At 44.1% G+C, this 27,975-nt stretch overlaps 1 protein-coding gene across 1 annotated transcript; it reads right to left on the bottom strand.

Moving 5' to 3' along the window:
* Positions 1-123: 123 nt before the first annotated feature.
* Positions 124-26,921, bottom strand: PI4K2A (phosphatidylinositol 4-kinase type 2 alpha). Its single transcript, XM_006061152.3, has 9 exons — positions 26,400-26,921; positions 18,749-18,949; positions 14,147-14,278; positions 13,622-13,775; positions 10,111-10,172; positions 8,086-8,185; positions 7,193-7,326; positions 6,648-6,707; positions 124-2,547 (listed from the first exon to the last, which is right to left on the bottom strand). Exons 1-9 carry the CDS (start codon positions 26,832-26,834, stop codon positions 2,386-2,388), a joined length of 1,440 nt encoding a protein of 479 aa, XP_006061214.1. The 5' UTR covers positions 26,835-26,921; the 3' UTR covers positions 124-2,385.
* Between the last annotated feature and the right edge of the window lie 1,054 nt (positions 26,922-27,975).

The raw sequence follows: 27,975 nt of genomic DNA, 5'->3' as shown, positions 1-27,975 counted from the left end.
TACTAGAGGGAAACAGATTCAAGAGCCATATCTCGGCAACTCCATGGCAACACAGGGTTCTCTGTCCTTAAAAAGGCATCCTACCTTGTCTTCTTTCCACCAAAGAAAGCTAGACAAAAAAGGTCGGAATTGGACTTGTTATTCATACATTTGCATTGATTTAAATACATTACATATACAATTTCTACAGTGCATTAGAAGAACAATACAGAGGCAGCGGCACTCTCACAGCCCAGCCTCCACTCCCTGACACTGGGAGATGGGCCGATGGCTGGCAGAGGGCTGGGCCGGGCAGCTTCGTGAGGGCCACCCAAAAGCCTGCCCTGGCACTCAGGGCCCGGGCTCTCCCAAAGTCCACATTCAAGGCAACCTGAGTACAGGCTTCAAGGAGAATGGATGTGGGCCAAGAAAGGATGCCCCGTACTTTCACCTGCCAGGACTGGGACCAGCTCCCTCTTACATTGGACCCAATTTCCTTTGCATCCCAGAGCTGGTCTGGCTGAGGGCAACGTGAAGATCTGCTCGGTGGGGGAAGCAACCAGCCCTTTAGATGGCTCAGGCTCTCTCCACCCCAGGTGGGGCAATTCAACAACACATTTATAAACAGATGTCTGTGGAGAGCTAAATATACCCTGGTCCCCTCCGGCCTCTGGGAGCCCTGCTGCTCCCAAGTTCTCACAAACATGGTCCCCAAGGCCAAAGTCCAGGTCAGCTCAATGGGATTGTCAGGGCTAGGGCTGGCGGAGAGCAGCGCCTCTGTCCACAGGGTATGCACACCCAGCTCCAGAGACTTCTGTTGGCGGGGCGGAAGCCCAGGGTAAGCTGGCTCCTGGGGGCTGTACTGGAAGAGGACCAGCCCAGCAGACAAGAGGACTGCACACCTCCGCTCTGCTTCCTGCAATAGCGGGAGCTAGGCAAGCAGAGGGCACACAGCAACAGTCCCCACTCCTTTTCTTTGGTTGGTTTTCAAACCTTCAAGATAGTTTCTTTCCAAGGCTGATTGACCAATCGCAGGGTGCCAGAAACTTGAACCGTCCAGGGCTGCCCCATAGCCATGGGTGGCACCCTCTGTACTCCCCACTGAGGCCATTCTTTGCTTTGGTGTAGAAAGGGCTCGGACAGCTGGTAAGGGGGAGAGCTGAGCGGAAAGAGACATGGAAGCAAGAAGGTGCACACTGGGCTGGGCAGGCACTGGGGACAGTGGGAACACCTCTCTCCTTAGGGCCCCACCTTTCTCGAGAAGCCATAGAAAAACTGGCCTGGAACAAGAAGTCAGGGAGCAAAGGGAAGCTGCTAATTAGGAGGCAGAATACAAGTCTCGCTGCCTCCACCCAGCAGCAGTGGTATCACACAAAGAAACCCAAGGACTTAATATCCTGTCCTCTCATGAACTAGACCCACCCTAGAACCCTCATCGAGAGCCACTCCAGAACCCAGAACCGAACCTATCAAGTCAAAAGAGTTGAGAAAAAACATCAAAAACAACAGGAATAAATCAGCAGACTGGAAAAGTCTGTCGTCTCTAGCCAGGGCCAAGGACTAGGGGAGCAAGGCAGGGGTAAGCCCACCCACAGAACATCACAGCTTCCAGCATATACTTAGTGGTATGGATCATGTTCCCATGCTGGGGAGGTAACTTCCTCCCTCCTGTCTTTGCCTGAGTGATAAGCAACCTACAGTCCTGGCCTAGAGGGGCTGGGTCCCCAGCGGGGAAGGGAGCAGAGGTGATGTAGACAATCGCTGTAAAACTGCTGGGAGTTCCAGAGCAGATGTCCCCCCACTGTGAAAATCATGTCTGGAGTCAACCTATTGCACTGGTGGGAGGAAGACAGAAAGAAGACTTGGCAAGACACAAAAGGGAAGTGTGGCTTCTGTCTGTCCTGGCACTGCGAGTCACCCAGCTGCCTTGGTCCGCACAGTAAGGAACTGTGAGACACCTGGATGTTTGGGTCCATGCACATTTAGGTCTGGATCAGAGGTTTTGCCATGAGAGGGTCTGGGATTCTACCTGGGTTTTGCTACTAGTACTGAAATTTGTATTTGTATTTTTTCTGATGCAGAATATAACAAGGAATAGCAACAGAGCAGGGTGTCCAGGAGGGAAGGGACTTTCCCAGCCTGCCCCCAGGAGATGCTCCTTTCCCCCCATCCGGACGGCTTGCATGGAGCGCCAGCCCTCCCCCGCGCTCAGGAGGGCCCACAGCACCTCTCCCTCTGCTCATGCTTCTCCCGGGGCCTGGGAAAGCTCGGAGGGAGTGGTGAGCAGACAGGGAGGGCTCTTAAGAGCACTGATCTCCACCAGCTTCTCTGGCTTTCTTGCAACCAGCTCCCCAGGCTTCCTCCCAGCCCAAGTCTCAGACAATATGCCTTTGTCTGTCTCTGGGGCTACCACCAGGAGAAGAAGGGCTTCCGACTCTGAAAGCTCTGTGTGTAGGACTCGCTAGAAGATCGCTGGTGGGAACGGGCCGTCTCAACAATCACAGGCGGCATCTGGACGAGGTGCAGGGGACACTTGTTGTCTTTCAGGGCCTGGGTCAGATTTAGGATCTGCAGGGGGGGAAAGGAGATGAGTGAGAGCAGTGCCTAGGCATCCTGGTCTGCCTCCGAAGGGAGACCTGCAGGCAGAGTGCTCCTGTAAATCAATACAAAAATAAACCAGACACTAATGGAAAACTGTACCAATAGGCTATTTACTAAAGTAAGAATGTAAGAGGGCAATCACAGAAAATGGAAACCTCTCTACCTTTTTAAAAAATACAAATGAAAAAAAAATACAAATGAAAACAAATACCTCCTCTTTCGCCTGTCTAGTTAGTAAAGATACAGAAGATACCGACTCAGAGTTGGGGAGTGTTCAGATCATGGAACAGTTTTTCAGAAAGGCAAGTGGACCATAAAGGCTTAAAAGTGGACAAGCCCTCTGACTCAGCAACTTCATTTTTAAGGATTAAGGGAACAATCATTGACATGCACAAAACACTTAAGTTTCAATCTATACAGTGCAGTATGGTTTATAACTGAAAATTATATAAATGCCCGAGAGTACGGGATCAGTTAATAATTTAAGGGATTAGAAACAAGCAATTAAAAAACATATTCTGCGGGCATGGAAAACTGATCACAATGTCTTGGACAGAAAAGAAAGGAGATAAGGAACCAGTATTAGTGTGATCCCCACCTTTATTTTCTAAAATCCTATTTTCTTATCTACAGAGGAAAAAAGTCTTAAAGGTTGGCAGTGATTATTTTTGGGTCAAGAAAGGTGACCTAGAGATAGAGTGATTTTAGTTTATCCTTATTTTCTGATTTTCCTACAAAGACTATGTATTTAAAAAATAAAAGCCATTTCAGTTGAACTCGACCTCTCATGCTGTCATCTTTTTTTTAAATAAATTTTTACTTTAGAATAATTTTATACCTACAGAAAAGTTACAAACATATGTACCATTTACCCAAGTTCTCCTAATTTGATCATCTTCTATAACCATGGTGCCTTTACTAACACTAAGAAATCAACATTGGAACATAAGTATTAACCACACTCCAGACCTGACTCGGATTTCACTAGCTTTTCCAGTACTGCTTTTTTCTGTTCCAGGATACCACAGTATGTTTGGCTCGTCACAGTTTTGCCTGTATTTTGCAGACACTGCAGGCCTGTGAGCAGAGGGGCACATTTCCTTCCCCTGTCACAATCGCAGCCACCAGCATGCATCTTCTGATAGGAAAGAACAGGCTGAGGTGCTCCTCCCACAGCCTTTAAACTGCTGGATGCTGAAGATCTCCACAGCCAGGCCGGAGACACACGAGAGGGGTGGCTGGGCGGCTGCCCCCAGTCACACAGACACACAGGCCTTGAGCCATAACGATCCTTGGCCTACAAATGCTACCCTCAAAGAGGCAGAGTTCACCTGGATCAGAGGTCAGAAGTGGATCCTACCAGTAATGAGTTCCTTTTTAAATTCATTGTCTTCGTATTTGTGAGCACCCTACACTGCTTCAAAGAGCCTTGAGTACAAGATCAGGGCAGAGAACTAAGAGGAGGTTCAAATGGAATTAGAGTGGACCATGCAGGAGACCATCCAGCTTATGACACAGGATTTTACTACCTCTCTGGCTGGGTCTTCAGGTTAGAAGCCACCTTTCAAGTACATTTACGTCTTTGGGGTAAAACGTCAAACTGTCTACAACTTACTTCCAAAAGATTTGGCCAGATGCAAACAAACAAAATCTACCTATCTAGGGAGAAAGACAAATTATAAAAGAGATAAAATTATACAGATGTATAGATAATATTCAGATAGGTAACATTTCGAGATATGAGATAAAGCAAACGTGGCTACATCTATCTATCTAGGGAGAGAGACAAATTATAAAAGAGATAAAATTATACAGATGTATAGATAATATTCAGATAGATAACATTTAGAGATATGAGATAAAGCAAACGTGGCTAATTAAATGTAATGACTGGTGAGTCTAGATGACTCCCCTCTTTCAATTTTACTGAGGTTTGAAATGTTCCTAATTTAAAAGTTGAAGAAAAATTTATAGCAGGTACATAATGCCAAAAAAGAAATACTGCCTTTGAAGATGTTACCTAAAGTTTTCCCTCAGACCCTGCATTCTTTATCTCACGTCTGGTTAGAAGCCTTTATGGTGAGTAACAACTCTATCACCCGAATCCATCTCTCCAGGGTTCCCCATTCTTCCCCTTTGGCTCCAGGCCACTGTACAGTCCACTCCATGACTGCGGCTCAGGCAGATAGAAGGTGGTGCGTTCCTTTTACCCATGTGCTAGGAGGAGGAGCTAGACACTCATCCATGACTCATCCTGACAGTTTCAGAGGTAGGCACTCTAGGTTGTAAAATGCCACCCGCTCTCAAAGGACATTAAGAGCACATGATGGAAAGAAAGCTAAAATGTCTCTCTCTCAACCCCCGCCCCTCTGCCTTTTGCCACTCTAGATAATGGCCTTAACTAAATATAATGAGAGGAAAGTTGCTGTGTTTGCAAGAGACTGGGAAGGGGTTAGAGAAGACAGTACAATAGGGACAGAGGTACAATCTACACAAACTAGAGAAGAAGTTTGTTCCTTTATGCTGAGTTTCACAATACCAGAGTACGTCACGTGGCTTTTAAGATTTCTAACAATTCTGCCAGCCTAACTGGGCCTTTACATTATTTGGGAAATGTAGGAAGACCACATTATGGTATTCAGGCAGCTCTAATAACTACAGCTATTACATCCTCTGTCTGTCCCATTTCTAGAGAAAACGGGTTTGGTAAGCTCAAGAGTTGCCCTCAACAGAAGCCTTTTGCTAAATGGAGGAAAGAGGTTAACTGGATAATTATGACTGAGAAAAGCTTCCTGTCCTTCAAAGATGTGAGACTGCTGCTGCTGCTAAGTCGCTTCAGTCGTGTCCGACTGTGTGTGACCCCAGAGACGGCAGCCCACCAGGCTCTCCCGTCCCTGGAATTCTCCAGGCAAGAACACTGGAGTGGGTTACCATTTCCTTCTCCAATGCATGAAAGTGAAAAGTGAAAGTGAAGTCGCTCAGTCATGTCCGACTCCTAGCGACCCCATGGACCGCAGCCCACCAGGCTCCTCCGTCCATGGGATTTTCCAGGCAAGAGTACTGGAGTGGGTGCCATTGCCTTCTCCGAAAGATGTGAGGAGCTGTATACAAAACCCTAGTAAAATAGCTAACCCATATTGAGTACTTCAATATACCAGCACTACTCCAACTGTTTTCAATCATTGATCTCATAATAACCGTATGAGATAGGTGCTGTTATTAATCCCATGTTACAGGTGGAGAAATTAAAAGGAGGAGAGATTAAGTAACTCAATGAGACCTCACAGCTAATAAATGGCAGAGTCAGGCTTCAAATCATGCACCCTGACCAGTTTGTGCCCTAACTGCTAGGCTATTCCAGCTGTCTTTAAGACTTCAAAGTGATATGCAGAATGTCAGTGTCCTCGAGCTTTTAGGCAATTTTCAAGCTGTTCTTTGCTCTGCTATGGAAGATCAACAATGCCTTGGTGGTTTCCTTGGTTCTCTTTGAAGATGAAGGGGAGAAAGAAGAAATAATGTGGCTTGTAACTATAACAACAAAAATTATAACCATGACCAGCATCTGAGTGCTTACCATGTGCCAGGCATGGTTTTTACTAAACACTTGGTACACATAATCTTATGTGATTCTCTGACCAACTCTGCAAAGTCGGGTAACTGTCCTACTTTATAAAAAGGAAGCAGAAGCTCCTGCCTAAGGCCATAGTGCTGGGGAGTGGTGAAGCAGCAGTCTGACTCCAGAGCCTAGCTCTTAACCACCAGGGGTTACAGCTGCCTTGAGCAACCTGAGGACCCAGACCACCAGCTAAATCCACCAATGAACTATCAAGCAAGTGGCACAGAACCAAGCACATAGTAGGTACTTCACCAAATGTCTGATACCATGGAAGAGGTGGGAGATCTGAGATGGCTACCTTTCCTCTTAGGTGTTAAGACAGAGTCACAAGCGTGGATGGCACAGACTAAAATGGGTGTGACATACGGCCTTTACACACTCACTCAACATGAGCATATGACCCTCTCAGAGAAACCCTGGGGATGACACCAGGAGGACGTCCCAGGCTTACCTGCCCCCGCATGACAGCAATCTGCTTATGGAACTGGCCCCTATCAAAACCAGGATCTTTCTGCAAAAGAAGGGCAGAAGGAGATATAACCTGCATGAATGCCTCAGAAGAACCCATTTTCCTCCCCCAACTAGAAAACCCTCAGGAAGTTTAGGCGACTTAGTGATGTTCACCCCAACCCCGATGACTCCCTATTTCACAGACAGCAAAATAGAGAACAAGTAACCATCTTGTCCTCAGTTTCATGGTTGACTCTGAAGAACTCCAGGCTCTGGGGCTCCATCTGAGAATGAGAGCTCTGTAGACACACTGCAGCCGCATGACACACAGGACATGAACCAGTGTGACTCCGCCCAGCTGCCAACTGTTTTCACACCAACCCAAACTAGGTCTTGCTGTCCTCAGGGAGGAAACCGTGCTCTCCACTGGCTAACACAAGCCAGAGGATGTTTCCATTCTATCTTGGCTTGTATCCGGACAAATTAGGAAAACCGCTGGAATTCTTTTTTCCATATGGTTTTAAGGCTAAGGTTCCCAGGGCTAACCTTGAAGAGTTCATACAGATCCTCCTCCAAGTCCTTGACGAAGTTAGGGTCTGATATCTTTGGAAGAATCAGATCTTTAATCTCCTGAGAGAACGGGACTTTTGCCTGGGGCAACCAGGCCCAGTAAAAAGGATCTGAAAAGAGGAAAAGTCAAAATCAAAGCTAGTGTTGAAAAAGTCCCTGTCCATCTATGTCCTCCACCTATCAGAGCACGGGTAAAGTTGGATATCCCTCTTATTTGAAATACAACAGAAAATTAAAGTTACAGGGGTTGCTAACCCTAAAGGTTAAACAGTTAAGTGGAGAAACCGGGATTCAAACCCAGGTCTGTCTAATCCCTGAGCCTGTGCTCTTTCCCTGACATTATATGACTTTTCAAGATGCAAGCCTATCTAGAAGCAATTATCAATACTTGCCACTGAAACACTGAGACGCTCCTTCTCAAAAGACAGACAAGTATTGCAAAGGGACTAGTAACGCCCTACTTGTATCTCTCTCTTTCTAAAGGTTTCTCAGTTATAATGGGGCCAGGGGTTGGTTTCCAGGATGTCGACAAGGAAGACAGAACAGGAACAGCAGCTTATATTTAGAAACACAAATCAAATAAATTATGATAAGACAGTCTTCAGAAAGACTAAGAAAAATGCAACATAGAGATGTGAAAACTCAGCTCTGTGCTTCTGGTGGGAATAATGTATGGGGAAAAGGATACTAACAGTTTACACTGTGGAGTAGTTGCCGTGCGCCAGCCATTGTGCTCAGGGGCTGAGCTGCATTATTGCATTAGTCCTTAGAACAATCCTGTGATAGAGGTATTATTCTCTTCATTGCACAGATAAGAACACTGAGAAAGAGCAAGAAAAGAGCCAGACCACAGTGGTCTTGAGACTTACATGCCCTCCAGGAGTCAGGATGCTTCAAAGGGAAAGCCAGCCCATTATCTATGGCCGCCACCTTGATAACAGGCTCCTTCACCACCACCCAGTCTGTGTCCTAAAGAGCAAGGGAAGACTAAATATTTAGGGAGTCCCACCTTCCTCCAGAACTTTAAAGTAGCAGCAAAGGCTCCCATCTCAACCTGCTCAGGCACCGGTCCTTACTCAATCTCTGAACTGGTTTCCAAATTGTTACCTGGACTTACTATATTTATGACACTTTGATTTGGCTAATTCCAGGTTCTCAGAGTCCCTTTCTCTTAGAAAAGGTACACTTCCTCAAAAGTTGTCACAGTCCTTGGTAACACAGGAAATGACAATAACAAAAGAGAACTATAAGCCATTTCTCACAGGGAAAGGCAGTGAGAACCCTAAGGGTCTAAAAAAGGACAAAAAGTTGTGTCTGACTCTTTGCGACCCTATGGACTATAGTCCACCAGGCTCCTCTGTCCATGGGATCCTGTAGGCAAGAATACTGGAGTGGGTTGCCATAGCCTCCTCCAGGGAATTTCCCAACCCAGGGATTGAACCCAGGTCTTCCACATTGCAGGTGGATTCTTTACTGTCTGAGCCACCAAGGAAAACCAAAAATACTGGAGTGGATAGCCCATCCCTTCTCCAGGGGAACTCTCCAACCCAGGAATTGAAGCGGGGTCTCTTCCTGCATTGCAGGTGGATTCTTTACCAGCTGAGCTACCTAGGAAGCCCATTAAAAAAAAGGAAGAAAAATCAGTTATAAGTCAGTCAAGGTCCTTTCATGTGGACCTTTGACTCAGTGGCCACTTCACTGGTGGTGACATTTTCCAGCAAGATACTAGAACCGTGGATGATAACAGCCGGTTGCATTTGCACAACGGAATCTGTTCCTCTGCTTCACAGAGGCATTAAGAGGAAAAGGACGAGAGCTGAGTGCAGAGAGTGCAAGAGGCTGCCTGGGACAGCACGTGTCAGACCCTCCCATGACTGTGTACTTGGCTCCATGCTCAGGTTAACTAGTGCCAACACAGAACAGGGCAGGTGGGCTCAGGATACCTGTACCAGAATCCTCTGGGATACCTTACTAAAAGTGTGAGATCCTCAGTGTTACCTGAGATCTAATGGAGGAAAGTCTTGTAGAATCTATACTGTTTTTAATAAGCTCTGATGTACAGAATTTGAGAACCACTGACCTTACTGTGGGAAACACTTTGCAGTATATATGTGCATCAAATCATCACAATGCGCATGTTAAACTTGCACAGTGTTATTTATCAATTATATCTCAATAAAACTGGAAGCGGGAAAAAACACTAAAAAGAATAAAAGTCAATCTTACTCTCCTTCTCCAGGCAGCCTTCCTGCTAAGTTTTTAAAATGCACAGGGGAAGTGTGGTGGAATAGAAAAGCAATGAGAGCGTAGAGAAAGTTGTAGGAAGCAGCTTTTTCTAAACTGATATTTTGTGGAACTGTAGTCTTGTGAGAAAAGTATTCCATGGTCAAAGGTTTAGAAATCACCAGGCCAAATGAAATCACACAGGTGCACTGATGCATTATTGCTCAGACCTTTACTATGCTCCCACACAATGTGAATCTTCAAAGAAGGCACAGAGTATGCAACAAGTTCCCAATTTATTTGAACTTTTCTTCCTTCTCTCTCTCTTAAAATCAACCAGCAGGATATTCCTTAAAAAAACAAATTGAGGTGACAGAGGATGAGATGGTTGGATGGCATCATGGACTCAATGGACACGAGTTTGAGCAAACTCCAGGAGACAGTGAAGGGCAGGGAAGCCTGGCTGGCTACAGTCCACAGGGTCGCAAAGAGTCAGACATGACTTAGCAACTGAACAACGACTACCAAATATTAACCTCAATTTTAAAGACGTGTGCTATCCTGATTCCTCTGAACTTATGTGACCTAAATATCACACTATTATGTGCTTCCATATTATGCATATACCCCACCTCATCCTCTCCTTAAAAGGATACCGAGTTACCACTTACCCGAGAGTTAGAACTATCCATTGGACAATCGTATTTGATCAGCCAGTTGTCATTGCCTCGATCTGTGAACAGAAATATGAAGTTAATAGACAAAACTGGGGTGATTTCCACATTCAGTAGTGGTGAATTAGACATTCTGACACATGGAAACCAATCATACTATTATAGACAAAATGTTTTAAAATTTCTTGAAGGCACTGGAGATTTTATAAGACCCTTAAGAATTAGACTGTCATGATCTGGGAGAAAAAGACTCCAGAGAGGGGAGTCCACCCTTTGTGGCTTCTTTTTTCTTACAGCACCTGCTGCTGATTTGGGAAGAGTTGGTTACGAGGCTGAGAGGTAGAACAGTATGCTAACAGCCCCAGGGAGCTAGGGAGACAAAACTACGGCCTGGTGACTGGCAAGGAGGAGGAAACCCTGGTAGATCATCCATGCTCTGCGTTGAAACCTAAAGGGCTAACACCTTGGAAGTAAGCAGAATTTCTTCTCAATACCTAAAATTAATGTGATCCTAGGTTTCTGATGACCCCAGCAGCTTGCCAGAGGCAAACATCTTCTTCCAGACAGGACTGATATCAATATCCTTGACCTCCAAATAATTCTACAGTTTTTGATATACAATATCTGACACTTAAAAATAACAAGGTATACAAAGAGACAAGATGACACGAAAACAACAGAAAATTCAAATAAATCTATAGGGGCCCCAAAGAAAGATATATGCTCTGAAATGTTCAAGATAAAATCCTTAATATGTTTAAGAAATAAGAGTATCAGCAGAAAAGAATAATCTACAAAAAAGAATCAAAATAGAAATTCAGGAAATGAAAAATACAGCTACCATATGGACAACTTCCTTCTCCACAGAAGCCATGGGAGCAAGAAGATTAATGAAATGTTTTTTAAATACCGCTGAAAGAAAATAATTGCCAATCTCAAATTCTATGTACAGTAAAAATATCCTTCAAAAATGAAGCTGAAGTAAAGACAATTTCAGACAAACAAAGCAGAAAATTTGTCACCACCAGACTAGTACCTCAAAATAAAAGTCATATATGAAAAATCCAGACCAAACATCATATTCAATACTGAAAGACTAAAAGTTCTTCCTCTAAGATCTAGTGCAAAGGAAAAATGCCCAATATTACCACTTCTACTCAACATAGTACTGAAAGAATAGAGCAATTATGCAAGAAAAGAAAGAAAAAGCATGCACATTGGAAATGAAAAGGTAAAATTATCTCTATAGATGATATGTTCTTATGCAGAAAACCCTAAAGATTCTACAAAAAACTGTTAGATCTAATAAACTCAACAAAAGTCAGGATCAGGATACCAAGTCAATCTCAGAAATCAGCTGCATTTCTATTCAATAACAATGAACAATTCAAAATGGAAATTAAGAAACAAACCCATTCATAATATCATCAAAAAGAATAAAACACTTAGGAATTGGTTTACTAAGGAGGTAAAAGACTTGTATAATGAACACTATACAATATTGCTAAAAGAAATTAGAGAGACATAAATAAATGGTAAGATACCTCATGTTCACAGATTGGAAGATTTAATACTGTTAAGACAGCAATACTACTGAAGATGAACTAATCTAGAGATTAAATGCAGTTGTATAAAAATCCCAATGATGTTTTTTGCAGAAACAGAAAAACCTATCCTAAAATTCATATGAAATCTCAAGGGACCGCCAAAGAGCCAAAACAATCCAGAAAAAGAGTAAAGCTGGAGGAATCACACTTCCTCCAAAACTTACAAACTTATTACAAAACTTACTACAAAACTATAGTAATCAAACAGTGTAGTACTGACACAGAGACAGACCAATGGACTAGATTACAGAGTTCAGAAATAAACCTTTGCATATATAATCAAACAAAGTTTGACAAGGACGGAACGACCATCAGCAGGCTACAGTCCATACAGTCTCAGAGAGTTGGACACAATTGAAGCGACTTAGCACGTATGGGAAAAGCACACGGAAAGATGTTCAACATCACTAGTCATTCAGTTCAGTTCAGATCAGTCGCTCAGTCATGTCCGACTCTTTGCGACCCCACGAACCACAGCACGCCAGGCCTCCCTGTCTATCACCAACTCCCGGAGTCCACCCAAACCCATGTCTATTGAGTCGGTGATGCCATCCAACCATCTCATCCTCTGTCATCCTCTTCTCCTCCTGCCCTCAATCCTTCCCAGTATCAGGGTCTTTTCAAATGAGTCAGCTCTTCGCATCAGGTGGCCAAAGTATTGGAGTTTCAGCTTCAACATCAGTCCTTCCAAAGAACACCCAGGATTGATCTCCTTTAGGATGGACTGGTTGGATCTCGCACTAGTCGTTAGTGAAATGCAAATCAAAACTACAATGAGATACTACCTCATACCTATTAGCATTAGGATGGCTACTATACATATATATTTATATATAGACCCAGAATATAACAACTGATGGTGAAAATGTGGAAAAACAGGAACTCTCATGCACTGCTCTTGGGAATGTAAGACGATGCAGCTGTAAAATGTTTTCCATACTATGGAAAACAGTATAGCAGTTCCTCAAAGTTCTAAACACAGAATTACCATATGATATAGCAATTCTACTTCTGGGTACACACCCAAAAGAACTGAAAGCAGGGTTTCAAAGATATTTGTACACCCATGTTCACAGCAGAATTATTCACAATAGATAAAACGTGGAAGCAACCCAAATGTCTGTCTACAGATGAATGGATGAGTGAAATGAGGCATATACACACAAAGACTATTATTCAACCTTAAAAAGGAAAGAAATTCTGACACATCCTACAATATGGAAGAACTGAGGATATTATGCTAAGTGACTAAGCCAGTCACAGAATGAAAATACTGTATGAGTCCACTTGAATGCATGCATGCTAAGTTGCTTCTGTCGTGTTCGACTCTTTGAGACCCCGTATGGACTGTAGCCTGACAGGCTTCTCTGTCCATGGGATTCTACAGGCAAGGGTATTGGAGCGGGTTGCCATGCCTTCCTCCAGGGGATCTTCCTGACCCAGGGATCTAACTAGGGCCTCTCACATCTCCTCCACTGGCAGGTAGGCTCTTTACCACTAGCGCCACCTGGGAAGATATGAGTCCACTTAGATGTGGTATTTAAAGACAAAACTGTCCTGTACTAGGCTAGGCTACCACGAATGACTAAGGATCAAGGATGAGAGCACTCTTTGTGCTGCTTTAGAAGAGCCAAAGTGTCTTCTGTACGAGACTGGGAGAGAGGCGAAGATGAAACATAAGTACTCACCGCCTCTGATAATTACACATGATATGCCTAGACAAAGCTGGTCTAGAAAAAAGTATTTTCAGCACCCTCTCCAATGTGTATAACCCTTCTGTCTTATTAAAAACTCATCCTGACAGGGTACTCTGATACCAAGCTCTGCAAGCAAGGCTCCATGTCTGCCCTGTGGCTCCTCACAGCCAGGCACAGGGCACAGGACCACCCACAGCTGCTCACCAGTGTTGCGGATGATGTAGTCCAGGACCACCAACCGCTCAAACTGCAGGAGCAGTTGCCTGTTAGTGTTCTCAGGAAGGGGTTCCGCTTCGAAACGCCGTAGCCAGTAGTCTGCATCTTTGTAGCTTTCAACAAAGAGCTGGAATGAACCAACCTGCAACCAAAAAGGAAGAACAGAAGAAGTATTTCCCTACAGCCCAAGTCCAAAGATCCCAGGAGTAAGCCAGGTACCCACGAAGGCCCTATAGAGTTCATATTAGAGAAGGGTGGTGACAGTAATTGCTCATCCAAATTCAAAAGGCACAGTTAAATGGTCCAGAGGAGTCAAGTAAGGAAGTTATAGTCTCTGTTCTCTGGAGAATTACTCCTCACACCTTAGGCCCTCGACGAAATGAATAAGACTGGTGCCTCAGGCAGGCTATTCAAGTGTCCAAAGGTGAGTCTGCAGACACCTTATTTCACCTCTTGGATGGTTATGCCATTATAATCACCACCTTTGATGAGCCACCTAGGTGCAGTCTATACCTTTGGTGGTAGCCCAATGCGATTAAACCGCTGTCCAACTTTTGGCACTTTCTCCAACGCAAGCCGCTTGCCCCTGGACTTCACACGGTCAATGGCACTATAGTTGAAGGTCTCACTGGCCAGGTATACTACCTACAATGGAAATAGAAGAGATACCAAGGTTAGAATGAAGTTTAAGGAACTATACCAGAATGGCAAAGAATAATAGCTAGATGCTCACCAGTACTGTTCCTCTTCAGCATATGGAAAGGATACATTTCTCAGCACTTCTAACTGGTAGGAGACAGTATGTGACTAGTTCAGGCCAATGCAATGTTGACAAAGTGATGTATGCACATTACTTTCAGGCCTGGCCCCTAAAATTTCCCATGATCCTTAGTTCACATTTCCCAATCTGTGCAGCTGGAAGAAATGAAGGGCTCAGAGATGGTAAAACCACATCACGGAAGGATCCAAGATCTCTTGTGGCTATATAAAGTGACATGGATCTAGGAGAGCTGCCTAACTAACATGGATCTTGATGTGAGCAAGAGATAAACTCCTATGTTAACCACTGCAGTCCAGGGGTTGTTACAGCATCTAGAATGAATTACGCTGACACCACAGCTAGCTCCTGGGTTAGGAGAAGATGGTCCAGGAGCTATTCTCTCTCCAGATAAAAATAAATTGCACTTTATTCCATACCTTTTTACTTCCTGTTGAATTCTATACTGTGTGCCATAATTTACATTTAAAAATTAAACAAACGTTAAAATTGGTTTTAATTTTTAGTGCATTGCTATGTATTTACATAGACTATATCTGGAATACTAAGCAAGAAACTAGTAATAACATCTGCCTCTGAGGAAGGAAATCAAGTGGCTAGAAGACAGGGGTGGGAGAGAAGCTGGATTACTCTTCTTTGTTTAGGTATGTGGGTGTGCTCAGCCGTGTCCAGCTCTTTGTGACCCCATGGACTGTAGCCCACCAGGCTCTTCTGTCTATGGGATTTCCCAGGCAAGATTACTGGAGTGAGTTGCCGTTTCCTTCTCCAGGGGACCTTCCTGACCCAGGGATCAAACCCAAGTCTCCTGTGTCTCCGGCACTGCAGGCCAATGCTTAACTGCTGAGCCATGAGAGTGGGCGGTTTGTTTAATCTATTGTGCCTTCTAATTTTTGCACTAGATGCATGCATTACTTTTTAAAATTTTTTAATGGAACACCAATATTACACTTGATTGTCAAACTGCAGAGATACCACGATAATCCATAATCCATTTGGACATCCGTTATCACACTTAACCACACTGTCTCGTGATTATCCGTTTTTTAAAACTAATGAAATGTGGGGTGGATGAGAACCATCTTATTTACATTAGCATCCTGAGTACAAAACAGTGCCCAGCATATGCCTATTCATTAAGTGAATGAATGAATGAGTTACAAGCTTCTTTCAGATAGCACTGAGTTTTAGTATATAAATACCAAAAATAAAATTTATAAGAAAATTCTTTCTTTTCCTAAGCCTTGTAAAATTCATTACAAGTAACTAATTTTGCCCTTGAACCTTAGAGATAGCATAAAGTAATTCCCTTGCTCCCATCCATCCATCCATCCACCCAGTTTTAATATGGTACCGAAAACAGATGTGCCAAGATGTATTATAGGTTAGCACTTTTTACCTTACAAATCTGGAAACATCGGCACAAGAACAAACGGGAAAAAAGGCTTTCTTAAGACTATCTTGCCAGCTTCTATGATGAAAACCCTGTTCTCAAGACATATACCACACTTTCCCTCATCAGATTTATTTTGATCAATTTTTGTAACTAACCACTCTTTCCCTATGACTAATGAAACTCTCATAACCTGAAACCTTGTAGGAACAGAGAGCAGAGATAGTGATCAAGTGAGAATTAGAGCCTTATTATTTGAAGCTCTAGCACAACTGTAAGCCCCGTTTCCATAGTGACAGATACTGTGATCAACTGGATAGAATCCTGTCACAAGGGTGGGGAGGCAGGAAAGACTGAGATCTCCTCTTACTATTCTCCAGCAGCTGTTATGTTAAGCTTGCAAAGTTCTGTCTCATCTCAGTCTCACGGAAGACAAGATTTTTTGTTGCTGACTTTTTGATGCAAAAGACCCTCAGGCCTCATTAAGGTTCTCTAACAGGGAAAGAGGAAGACTAGAGATGGGGGAGAACAGAAATTGTGGGGCATGGCATTAATGATTAGAATAGTCATAAAAATACCCCAGGCTAAAATGTATGGAGTGTTTACACTGTGCCAGGCGCTGGGCTACATATTCCACATGGATTATCTTGTGTAATATTAATGGCCACCCTATCAAGTAGGATCTCTTTTTTTTTTTAACTTATTATTTTGGTTGCACTGAGTCTTCACCACTGCGCTTGGGCTTTCTCCAGTTGTAGTGAGTAAGGACGACTCTTCCTCACAGTGCTTGGGCTTCTTATCGCAGTGGCTTCTCTTGTTGCAAAGCCCAGGCTCTAGGGTGCATGGGCTTCAGCAGTTGTGGCATACAGGTTCAGGAGTGCTGGCTTACAGGCTCTAGAATGCAGGCTCAGAAGTCGTGGCACACGGCTTAATTGCTCCGCAGTATGTGGAGTCTTCCCAGACCAAGGATTAAACCCATGTGCCCTGCACTGGTGGATTCCCATCCACTGCGCCACCAGGGAAGTCCAAGGAGAAACTCTTTATATCCCTATTTTTATAGTGAGGAAACTGAAAGGGAGAGAATGCGGGAGTGTCTTAACTCACTCACCCAGGGATCACTCAATAAAGAGGTGCAGCACCAGAATTTGAACTCGATCCCTGATTCTTAGGCACTGCACTGAGAAGAACAAGCAAAACAGACAGGCATGGGGCCTGGGTGGTCTGCTACTTACTCAGCAAAGCAGGGAGATTATAGCATGATGAGCAAGGAGTACTTAGGATTTCTAGAGTCTAGGAGGGGCCTGGTGGGAGGATTTCAGGTTAGACAAGAGATCTTAGGAGCATTCATCATCATATAAGATGTTCAGGGTGCTGCTTCACTCTATGTGCACAGAGAGAATGAAAGCTCTAAGGGAAGGAGTGCGCTACACAAGGGCAGGGTGACTTAGATGTCAGATGGGAGCTACGAGCCGGGAACTACAATCAAATATATCTAACATTCACTCCATTGGCCTGAGGTTGGGGGATCTCTGTTACTGTTCTTTTTTCATGGTTTGATATCTATTCACTGATTCAGCTGGTATTTAAGGAACACTTACTAGAAGTATAGTATTTTGCTAGGTGCTGAGAATGAGAGAAGGAAATTTCAAGAAGTTTTCCCTGATTTCTACTTCCTTACAAACTAGTTGGCTTATTTGGAGTTTTTTGGCAAAGGAGCATACATAGTTAAACATCCACAACTATCACATTTTCTTGTAACATACCCTGGGAAAACAGGAAAAAACAGATTTGAAGGGAAGCTCCTGTCTGCTGATTAGGCTCTTTGCCCACAGTCTGCCATCTAAACCTGCAAAGAAAACCTCAGCCAGGGGTTTTTAATCTAGTTCCTGTGGGTCAAAGGGTAGATTTCAACTGGCCCATGAACCATCCTCTTGAAATTATATACAGTAATTGCAAATATGTATATTTTTTGTGGGAACAAAATTTATAGCTTTTATCCAATTTTCAAAGAAGATTAAGATCCAGAGAGAGATACAAAGATGGCCCTGCAGCCATAGGGCATCAGACCAGAGTTCCACCTTAAGTTGTTACTAAATTTCAGGGAGTCGTATATTAAATGAGTGATGATGTATCCTTAGATGTTCATATGCTGACCAGAAGATTTCTTCACCTTGGAACCCTTGGAAGGTTTCATGAGACATCCTGTAGCAGAGTGTTTCTTAATCCAGTATCAGTAAACTTTCTGAAACTGTTACAATCAATTTTATTTAAGCATGTTTTTGAAAGAGGGTGGGAGGTATGGTCCAGATCCTGCATTAGAACTTCAGCTAAGTCTGCAACACATATAAGGTATGTACAAATCCATTCTAAGTGTGGATTTGCCTAGATCCGGGAACCCAATTTTGTAATGTTCAGACAAGCACCAGAATTCCATAGCATAAAGATGGGTGATGAGAATTCCTTGTCAGTTTCCTGTAGGTGTTCAGGCCAGACCTTTACACTAACCCTCAGCCAACCCTAGAGTCCTGCTTGCCAGACCTTGCATTAGTGCTTAGCTGACAATCAGCTAGTCCATTGTAGACTGTGTCTAAATCCTGGAATGGCTCAGAAATCTCAGAGTGAGCTACAAAAGTAGGTAGGTTTCTAACCAGCTTGGGGTTACCTGGGATCCAAAGCCCCAGAGAGCCCATACATGTGTATCAGAAGGGAACCTCCTGAAATTGTATGCAAAAAATTTATGTGTATCCTTCTCAGGACAGCTTTCATCAGATGATCAAACCATAAGCATGCACATACCACTCCCCACCAAAAAAAAAAAAAAAGGCCGAGAACCCTAGACTCAGGGTAAAAATAGCCCTTCACTGGATCTAGCAGTCCCACTAACATGGGCTTAGGCCCAGGAAAACTCTGGCCAGGCAGAAAGGCATCCGGAAGACAGGTCACTGACCTTTGTGCGGGGTACGATGTTGAGTTCCAGTTTTTGGTCCACCAGGCTGGCCCCTGCCTCCGAGAGGTAGCCCTGGTTGAGGACAAGGCAGTCACGGCCAAAGCAGCAGGGGCAGCACAGCTTTTGCAGCCACTTGGTCCACTTAGGATTAAGTTGCCCGTATGGCTCTTCATTCTTGGGTTTGAAAACAGCGATGATCTTCTACACAGACCAAAGGAAAAGGGTGTTAAAGGCAAGTTCATGCCAGTGGCTCACAGACCAGGTCAGCAAGACTCTAGAAGGAAATGAGAGGGCACAGGCAGACAAGCCCTATGTACACTTAGACACTTCCCCTGAAGGGAAGACACCAGCACACATGTGCAGCTGAGCATAACGCTGCCAGAGAGGGCTGTGGCCAAAGAAGATGCCAATCTGGTATCAATGGTACAACAGATTTTAACACCATCAAACCCCAACTTCTAAGGAACATTAATACTCACTGTTGCTCCACATCAGTTAAGGAAAGTATCAACTGAAAGGAAATCAGTAAGGTATTATGGAATGAGGTTAAGAAAATTCTTTTATCAATGGCTGACTTCCTCTATCAGCCTTACTGCCCCCACCCATCTTAAAATAACAAGTTTAGGAATGACAAATTAAGTAAGCAATGGAAGAGAAAAATCACAGCAGGAAAAAGAGTCTGCTAGCAGGTTAGTATGGGTTCTTTTAAGTAATTCTGATAGGCAAGAGACCAGGACATGAGCGGCCACAAAGATTAAGATCCATCTTCTCTAGCAGACAATAACTTAATCCTCAAAGATCCTCAGACATATGGGATGCTGCTGCAATCTAGAAACTAAGGCCTTCCCTCCTGAAGGCTTTCTTCCCCAAGCCAGTCAGCCCCCTTAGGTTGTTTTATATTTATCTCATTCCCTCCAGTCCCCAAACTGGTACTTTGAAAGGAAGAAAAGTAAAGTAAATATTCTATTCAAGTGATTCATCTTAATATCATATGACTCTCCCTCTCCCCTCAGCCCACAGCCAACTCAAGCTAGTCTGGGTCATAAGACATTTTCCTGTGGGTGTCATTTCCTGAATGGCCAATCACAGCAAAAACCATACATTCATCTGCCTGCAATATGTAAGTACTCATATTAGGAACTAGCTAGGCATATGTCTAAAACAATAACTGGTCAATCTTGAGGCCAGTCCCTTCAAGAAGCCTTGCAAGAAGGCAAGAGAAAAGAAGTACAAAAGAAATCAATTGATTCTTAAAGATAAACTTATTCACCGGAAAAAGTCAAATGCATATGTTCATTCAGAATTATATTATTATCCAAAGTGGCTAGGAAGAGGCCTGTTTTGGCAATCTTCCTCTCTGTCTCCACAACCGTGGGCTCTGAATCATATAGCAGCAGTAGTAGTAACCGGCTCAGCTCGCAGAGAATGACTTTTGACTCCACCGGAACTCTCTGGAACCTGGGCAGTGAAACCACAGGACAACTTGAGGCCCATCCCAGAACCCACCAGTCGGTTCGTTGAAGTACAAGGTGGAGTTCAGCAAGCTGGTCCTCAGTGAAAGGGAAACCAAGACTACTAGCGGGGCTGAAAAATACCAGGAATGAGGCTTAAATACTTCCACTTAAAGAAAGCAGAACTTGGGAATTCCCTGATGGTCCAGTGGTTAGGACTCCAAACTTCCACTGCAGGAAGCACAGGTTTGATTCCTGTTCCTAAGATCCCTCAAGCCACATGATCCCTCAGCCAAAAAAAGAGCAGAACGTAAAGGCCAAGATTGCAGCCAAGCATCATTTACAGACCAACCTCTCAAACTTCTCAATTTCCTTCCAGCATAAGGAGAATCAGAAAGCATTTCATCGACTCTAAAAGCATTAATCATCATGATTCTCTCAGTGTAACAAGGGTTTCATTAAATAATAATGTCTGGCATGCACAAATAGAGGGGTAGTGGGGGGCGGGAAGGATGGAGGAACAGAAGGACATTCAGACAGAAGGGGGACAAGTCCCTTTCAGGACTAAGTTGCTTCAGTTCACCTAGTTGGCCGATACAGTGTATCGGCACCCTGTGGGTTTCCTAGAGACACATAAAGCAGCGTCTGGCCTAATTTCCAAAGCTAATGTTAACTTCCCATAATCAACTGTGTTACTGAGGACTCAAGAATATTCTCCTAATTCATAGAAAACAAACTCTAAAACCACCCACCATTATTTGGTTGAGAAAGAAAAAAATACTGCCTAATTCATTTCACCATATTATCTCTCTTTTTTAATAAACTTTCAATTTCTTTTTACACGTAGGAGAAAGCTTCAGTTTGATGTCAGCATTTAAAAAAACACCCTCCCTTAACACTCACTTACTAAAATCCCTTTTAAGGAACGGGTTAACATGCAGGTAGCCGGAGCAGCAGAAATGCATGAAGTTCAGGATAAAAAGAACAGTGCACAAGGCAGCGACGGGACTTGGCTGGGCCAGCCCCCCAACTACTGAAACCTGAAACCCAAGGGTTTTCTGTATCCGTCCAGCAGCTCCAAGGAGCAGTGTACGAGGCTAGGCTACACTACAATCTAAGACAACTCAAGCACATCACACATATTATACAGTGAAATATGCAGAAATAACATAAAATAAAAGTTTGGTGGTTTTTTTTTTTTAAGTTTGGTAAATACAAAGTGGATGGTTCTCAAACTTTCTGGTTTCAGGATTCCTTTAAACTTTTAAAAACTATTAAAGACCCCCAAAGCTTTTGTTTACATGGGCAAAATCTATATTTGCTGTTATTAGAACTTAAAATTAAAATGTCAAAGCTATTTATTTAATTCACCTAATCATAAAAACAGACCAATTACATGTTAATATATGTGACATGTTTTTTTGAAAAATAACTATATTTTAAAAAACAATTTTTAGTGAGAAGACTGGTATTGTTTTACATTTTTGCAAATCTCGAATCTTTAGCTCAGTAGAAGAATACTGTATTCTCACATCTTCTTTAATATTCAATCTGTTTCGATATCACACATCATGCAACCTCTTGAAATCTCTACTATACACTCATAAGGAAATGAGAGTGAAAAAGGTAAGTCTGTATTCTGTAGAGGCTGGATGGAAACAGCACTTTTTAACTTAACTATTGAGGTAGAGAAGCCTGATTTACATGTTAACCCTTACAAAAGAGAGGGATGGACTACTTCAAATATGTGAGACCCTGAAAGAAGATGGGATCCAAATAGAATGTAATAAAAGAGATTCAGCCTGTATTTATTTTCCTGTTCACTGCTATCAACCCAACCTGCCTCATCGATTTTAACCTGTGGCTTGGGACAGCTCCCTATCACAGATGGTGTGTTGATGATGCTTAAAAGTCTCCAAACTACACCTATGTATGGTATATAAACATGACTGCATCTTAACATTTAAGTAATAAAAAAGTTACTCTGGGGGCTTCCCTGGTAGCTCAGTGGTAAAGAATCTGCCTGCCAATGCAGGAAACAATGGATTCGATCCCTGGTCTGGGAAGATACCACACGCTTCAGAGTAACTAAGCCCATGCACTACAACCACTAAGCCTGTGCTCTAGAACCCACGTGCTACAACTACGGAAGCCCTAGCCCTAGAACCCGTGTACTCTGCAACAAGAGAAGCCATCACAGTGAGGAGCCTCAGCCCCCACTCACCACAACTAGAGGAAAGCCTGTGCAGCAGCAAAGACCTAGCACAGCCAAATAAATAAATAAAATTATTTAAAAAAAAGTTACTCTGAGGTCCTTATTCTTTATTTGGCTATTAGTGTCATTCTCAACCAAATGTGAGGACACCAAAATTTCCTGGAAGACACAGGTGGCTGCAAGAAACACATTCAATATTACAATATAAATTTATATTTGAAAAATGGAAAATAATACTGTACTATTTTCAAGACAAACTCTTGGTGAAGAAAGTATTTTTAAAAGGCTGAAAATTACTGATATAAGGCCAAGCTCCTAGGACATGTGAGAAGTATCTATACAACTGTTTTGCAAATACCACTTAGAATTGTCTAATGAATTACTATCCTAAATAGGAATGGATCCTTTTAGAATTACACTACTTTTTGCTTTATTCAATGCCATGTATCCAAGAAAGCCTAATCCAGGGGTCAGTCAGCATGGGACTTAAAAAATAAGCAAAACACTCTGAACTCCTGCTAAGCACCAGGAATCAGGCCAGGGGCTTTCATACGTGGTATCTCATTTATTTGTCCTAATAAACTAGTCAGTCATATGCTGTTCTACGATTTGGCAATATGAATGCTTAGTATTACCAGCCACTCAAAACAGAAAATGCTCAAAAACTACTTTCGTGAGCAGCCTGAGACCTGAAACACAAGGATGTAGGTGAGGAGGGTGACCTGAACATTCTACCATGACTTCTGATCCAGCATTTTCCATCTTACTGTTTCAGGTCCGTACTTGCTCATTCTGAGGAAGAAACTACTCTCAACTGGGAAATGAAATCAGGGCTGTTATCTTCAAGAACCTTTCAGGTCGTCCAGCTCCAAAAGTACCTGTGGCAGAAACTGCTGGTTCGCCCAATCTCTGTTCCCTCTTATTCCTTGGGCACAGGTCTCCGATTTTTAGCTGGACAAAATAAAGACTCCAGTTCCCAGTCACTACTGAAGCTCAGTTCTGGACAATGGGATGTAAGGAGAGCAGTCTACTGCCAGCTTCTAGGAAATGTCTTCCAGGGAGAGGGCATTCTCTTTCTCCTCCTCTCCTTCTTCCAACTGGCTGAAAAGCAGACAAGACATCTGTAGTCTGAGCATCCATCTTGGCTCATGAAGTGGAAGCCACATGCTAGGGATGGCTGACCAGCTGGACGTACAGATGCATACTGTTCATACTGTCTCCCCGATAAAGGAAAATGCCATGCCAGCTCCAGGCAGTCTGGAGACTTCTTTCATGAGAGTCAAATGTACTTTTATTCAAGTTATTATTATTTAAAAATGTCTGTCACACACAGCCAAATTTAGTCCTAACCAATATGGTAGCTGAAAAGAGAAACCAGAGATTCAGATGACTAACTCTGAGGTAGCAGGACCTAGTAGTTAGAAGCATGAACTCTGGCGCCAGTCTGCCTGGGCCTGAAACCTGCCTTGCATTTAATAGCTTTGAGACTCTGGGCGAATGAGCTGTACTGTGTGTCTCAGTGTCGTCATCTGTGGGGACAACGATAGTCCCTACCTCAGAAGCTGTTACGAGTATTAAGTGAATTATTATTTGTAAAGCACTTTTTTTTTTAATGCATTATTTTTATCTGTGTATGTATGCTCAGTCACTCAGTAGTGTCTGACTCTTTGCGACCACATGGACGGTAGCCTGTCAAGCTTCTCTATCCATGGGACATTGCAGGCAAGGATACTGGAGTGGGTTGCCTTTCCTTCTCCAGGGGATCTTCCCGGCCCAGGGATCAAACCCGAGTCTCCTGCCTTGCAGGCGGATTCTTTGCCGCTGAGCCATGGGAGAAGCCCTGTAAAGCACATTAAGAGTACCTGGCATACAGTAAATACTATCTAAGTATTTCTAAACAAAATAAATAAACACATTTGGAGCAGGGCTAAAGATGACAAAACTAACTGCATTTAGTTTGTGGTCTAGTGTAACCACCACAGCGTTTAGGAAGTGATCCTCTGCTCTGAACCACGTTTTCCTCAGTGGGAACAGAATGGTTACACTAATAAGTTTTGTTTGGTCGTATGTATTTTGACTTCCCATCTAAGAAAGGACAGTGGCCAGGAAATTTGGGAGACTGAGATCCTGCAAGTCACCAAGAAACATATCCATAGTCTGCTACTCTCCATGGGCTATGTATTACGGTGACAGTACTTGACCTGCCAGGTGGAGCTGAGAGATCGCGTCACTCCCACCTGTCAGAGCACCAGATCACTTCTCTGCTGACCCACACACTTCCAGTGTTGCAGTGCGGCTGTAACAGTGTCACGAAAGAAAAACAAAAATCTTCCACCTGCTGTTGTACCTTACAAAGATAATCTCAGCCCCTTCAGCCAACAAGCTAGCAACAAAATAAAAACCATTCATATCTTAGATTTCAGTCTGGTTCCTAAATAAAAAATGATGAACATCTCCCTGACATTTAAACCCAAGGACCCCCTATCTTTCTTTTCTTCTAGAAGTGATGGTTCCTGTTTGAGCTTTCGATTTAACTCCCTACTCCCTTACTTGAGAGATTTGGAATAACTTTACTCTCAAACCTTTTTCCCATCTCGTTTAGGGTAACTGAGTTGACTGTGGAAATGCTCTCAGGTTCTTGGTGATAATTCCGGGATAACACCTGGGAGAATAACTGGATCCAACATGATCCTAACCAAGAGCTACAAGTCACAGTGCATCCTGGCAATTCAGCACGCCTGTCAAAAGAGCACACCACCAATCTCAAAGAGTTCACATAAGAGAGATGTAGGGAAAATGTGAGGGAACTCTGATCTCCATCAGTTTAATAACAATAGTATATTTTTCCAGTAAGTCATTCTGGCCCACCTGAGAACATTAACATAGAAGACTTGAAAATTTTTTTGACTCATTGATATTTCAAAGACACCCCTAGTTTGATCTGTTGGTGGGCTGTTTAGTCGCTAAGTTGTGTCTGATTCTTTTGCAACTCTGTGGACTGTAGCCCATCAAGCTCCTCTGTCCACCGGACTCTCCAGGCAAGAATACTGAAGTGGCTTGCCATTTACTTCTCCAGGGGATGTTCCTGGAACTCAGGGATGGAACCTGCGTCCCCTGCATTGGCAGGCAGATTCTCTACCACTGAGCCACCACGGAAACCCTAATCAAAAGAATAAATGTCACTTTTCAGCTGCCTTCCTCACTCCATGTCCCATCCCATCCTCATCCCCCTTTAAACACATACAAGGGACAAAATAAAAGTGAGAAAAACACTAGTCCTGGATGAGAAATGAAAGTAAAAGGTAACTGACAGTCCCATGTTTCTCAAACTTTACACTCTAAACTGAGCAACAATAAAAAAGGATTTGAACAATATCTCAGAAGTGAGCAATAACCAGACAGATGAAACTGATGAGTCCACTCAATCAGCAACGTCTGTCAATAGGAGACCTGGATCGGTGGCAGAAGACATCCCCACAACAGAGAAGGCTGGAAGGGAACCATCAGAGTCCCTGATGGGTCACCGGTCCTCCTGGATGAACAGTGACAACACTGAATCGGTCCAAAAAGAAAGGACGGGCTCAAAGCTCAAATCAGTAAGTAAGTAGCTGAACAAACGTCTGTAGTTTAAAGTTAAGGAACCTACTAGAAAGCAGCATCTCCCTGCACGTCTCTGTCCAGAGGCCAACTGCCCCACTACACCGCAGGGCTCCTCGCCTCTATCTGGTCAATTTCCTCTTTTCATTTTCCGCTTACTACTCCCCTACCAAATAAGTTCTGATTTATTTCTTCATTCCGCAGAGTTTCTCCATCTCCAGTTCCCAGGGGCATTCCAAAATCCTGCCCACGAAGCTCCGCACGGTAGTTTTCTCCTTTCGCAGCCTTTCAAAACCCCTTCTCCCTCTGACTGTGCGAAGCCTCAAACTCCCCGGGACAGGTCCACCCTCCCCGAAGCTGGCGGCCGCAGTCCCCAGCCCGATCTCACCCCCTGAGGGTCCTTGACGAAGTAGCTTCCGCTGGAGCCCTGATAGATGCGCTCGGGGAAGATGCCACGCTCGATGGCCAACTCGGCCTGCCGCACCACCGCCTCGAACTCCGGGTCCTCCGGAAACTCGTTCCGCTCGCGGTGGGCCTGCGCAGCGTGCGCCGCCGCCGCGGCCTGGGCCGCCAGGGCTTGGGCCTGCGCCGCCACGGTTTGGGTTTGACCCTGGGCCGCCGCGCCCCGGGCCCGATCCAGCAGTGGCTGCCGCTCCCTGTCGTGGCCTGGCGAGCCCGGCGGAGAGGGGACCGGGCCGGCCACCGCCGCCACGCGGACCGCGCCCCCCGGCACCTGCGGAAAGTGAGCGTTCGAGCCGGACGGGAAGGTATAGTCCGGAGGTTGCGCCCGCTCGGGGGACACGAGTGGGCTCGTCTCGTCCATCCCTGAGGCCGCGGGCTCCGGGACCCGGTGCGCTCCACACAGCTGAGTTCCTGCCCCGGACCAATCCGCGAAACCCTCAACCTTCTCTCGGCCAACCAGGTCCCAGTGCTTCCTTGGCCCCGCCCCTACCTTCCCTGTTTACTTGGCGACGAGTAGGCAGGACCCCTCGCGCGCAGACTGTATCCAATCAAAAACAACGCCTACGCAATCCCGTCCTCCGCATTTTATGCCCGTCACCTTCTCTGAAGATTGCGCATGCTCCAGGAGCAAGCTCCGGTCAGACACGCCCCCTTTCCCTTCCAGCCCGGCACCGCCCTTAGCTTCGCACTGCTGGCTCTTATTTGTCAGCGAACAAATAAAGGAGCCTACCTCAACAGTCCTTGGGGATTTGATTTAGGTCATACCTGAATGGTCTAGTGGTTTTCCCCCACTTTCTTCAATTTAAGTCTGAATTTGGCAATAAGGAGTTCATGATCTGAGCCACAGTCAGCTCCCGGTCTTGTTTTTGCTGACTGTATAGACCGTCTCCATCTTTGGCTGCAAAGAATATAATCAATCTGATTTCGGTGTTGACCGTCTGGTGATGACCACGTGTAGAGTCTTCTCTTGTGTAGTTGGAAGAGGGTGTTTGCTATGACCAATGTGTTCTCTTGGCAAAACTCCATTAGCCTTTGCCCTGCTTCATTCTGTACTCCAAGGCCAAATTTGCCTGTTACTCCAGGTGTTTCTTGACTTCCTACTTTTGCATTCCAGTACTCTATAATGAAAAGGACATCTTTTTTGGATGTTAGTTCTAGGCCTTGTAGGTCTTCATAGAACCCTTCAACTTCAGTTTCTTCAGCTTGATTGGTCGAGGCATAAACTTGGATTACTGTGATATTGAATGATTTGCCTTGGAAAGGAACAGAGATCATTCTGTCGTTTTTGAGACTGCATCCAAGTACTGCATTTCAGACTCTTTTGTTGACCATTATGGCTACTCCATTTCTTCTAAGGGATTCCTGCCTACAGTAGTAGATATAATGGTCATCTGAGTTAAATTCACCCATTCCAGTCTATTTTAGTTCGCTGATTCCTAAAATGTTGGTGTTCACTCTTGCCATCTCCTGTTTGACCACTTCCAATTTGCCTTGATTCATGG

This window comes from Bubalus bubalis, chromosome 23 (assembly GCF_019923935.1).
Source record: "Bubalus bubalis isolate 160015118507 breed Murrah chromosome 23, NDDB_SH_1, whole genome shotgun sequence".
Lineage (NCBI taxonomy): Eukaryota > Metazoa > Chordata > Mammalia > Artiodactyla > Bovidae > Bubalus > Bubalus bubalis.
Note: the sequence above shows the minus strand (reverse complement) of the source record. Positions and strands in the feature narration are given on the sequence as shown.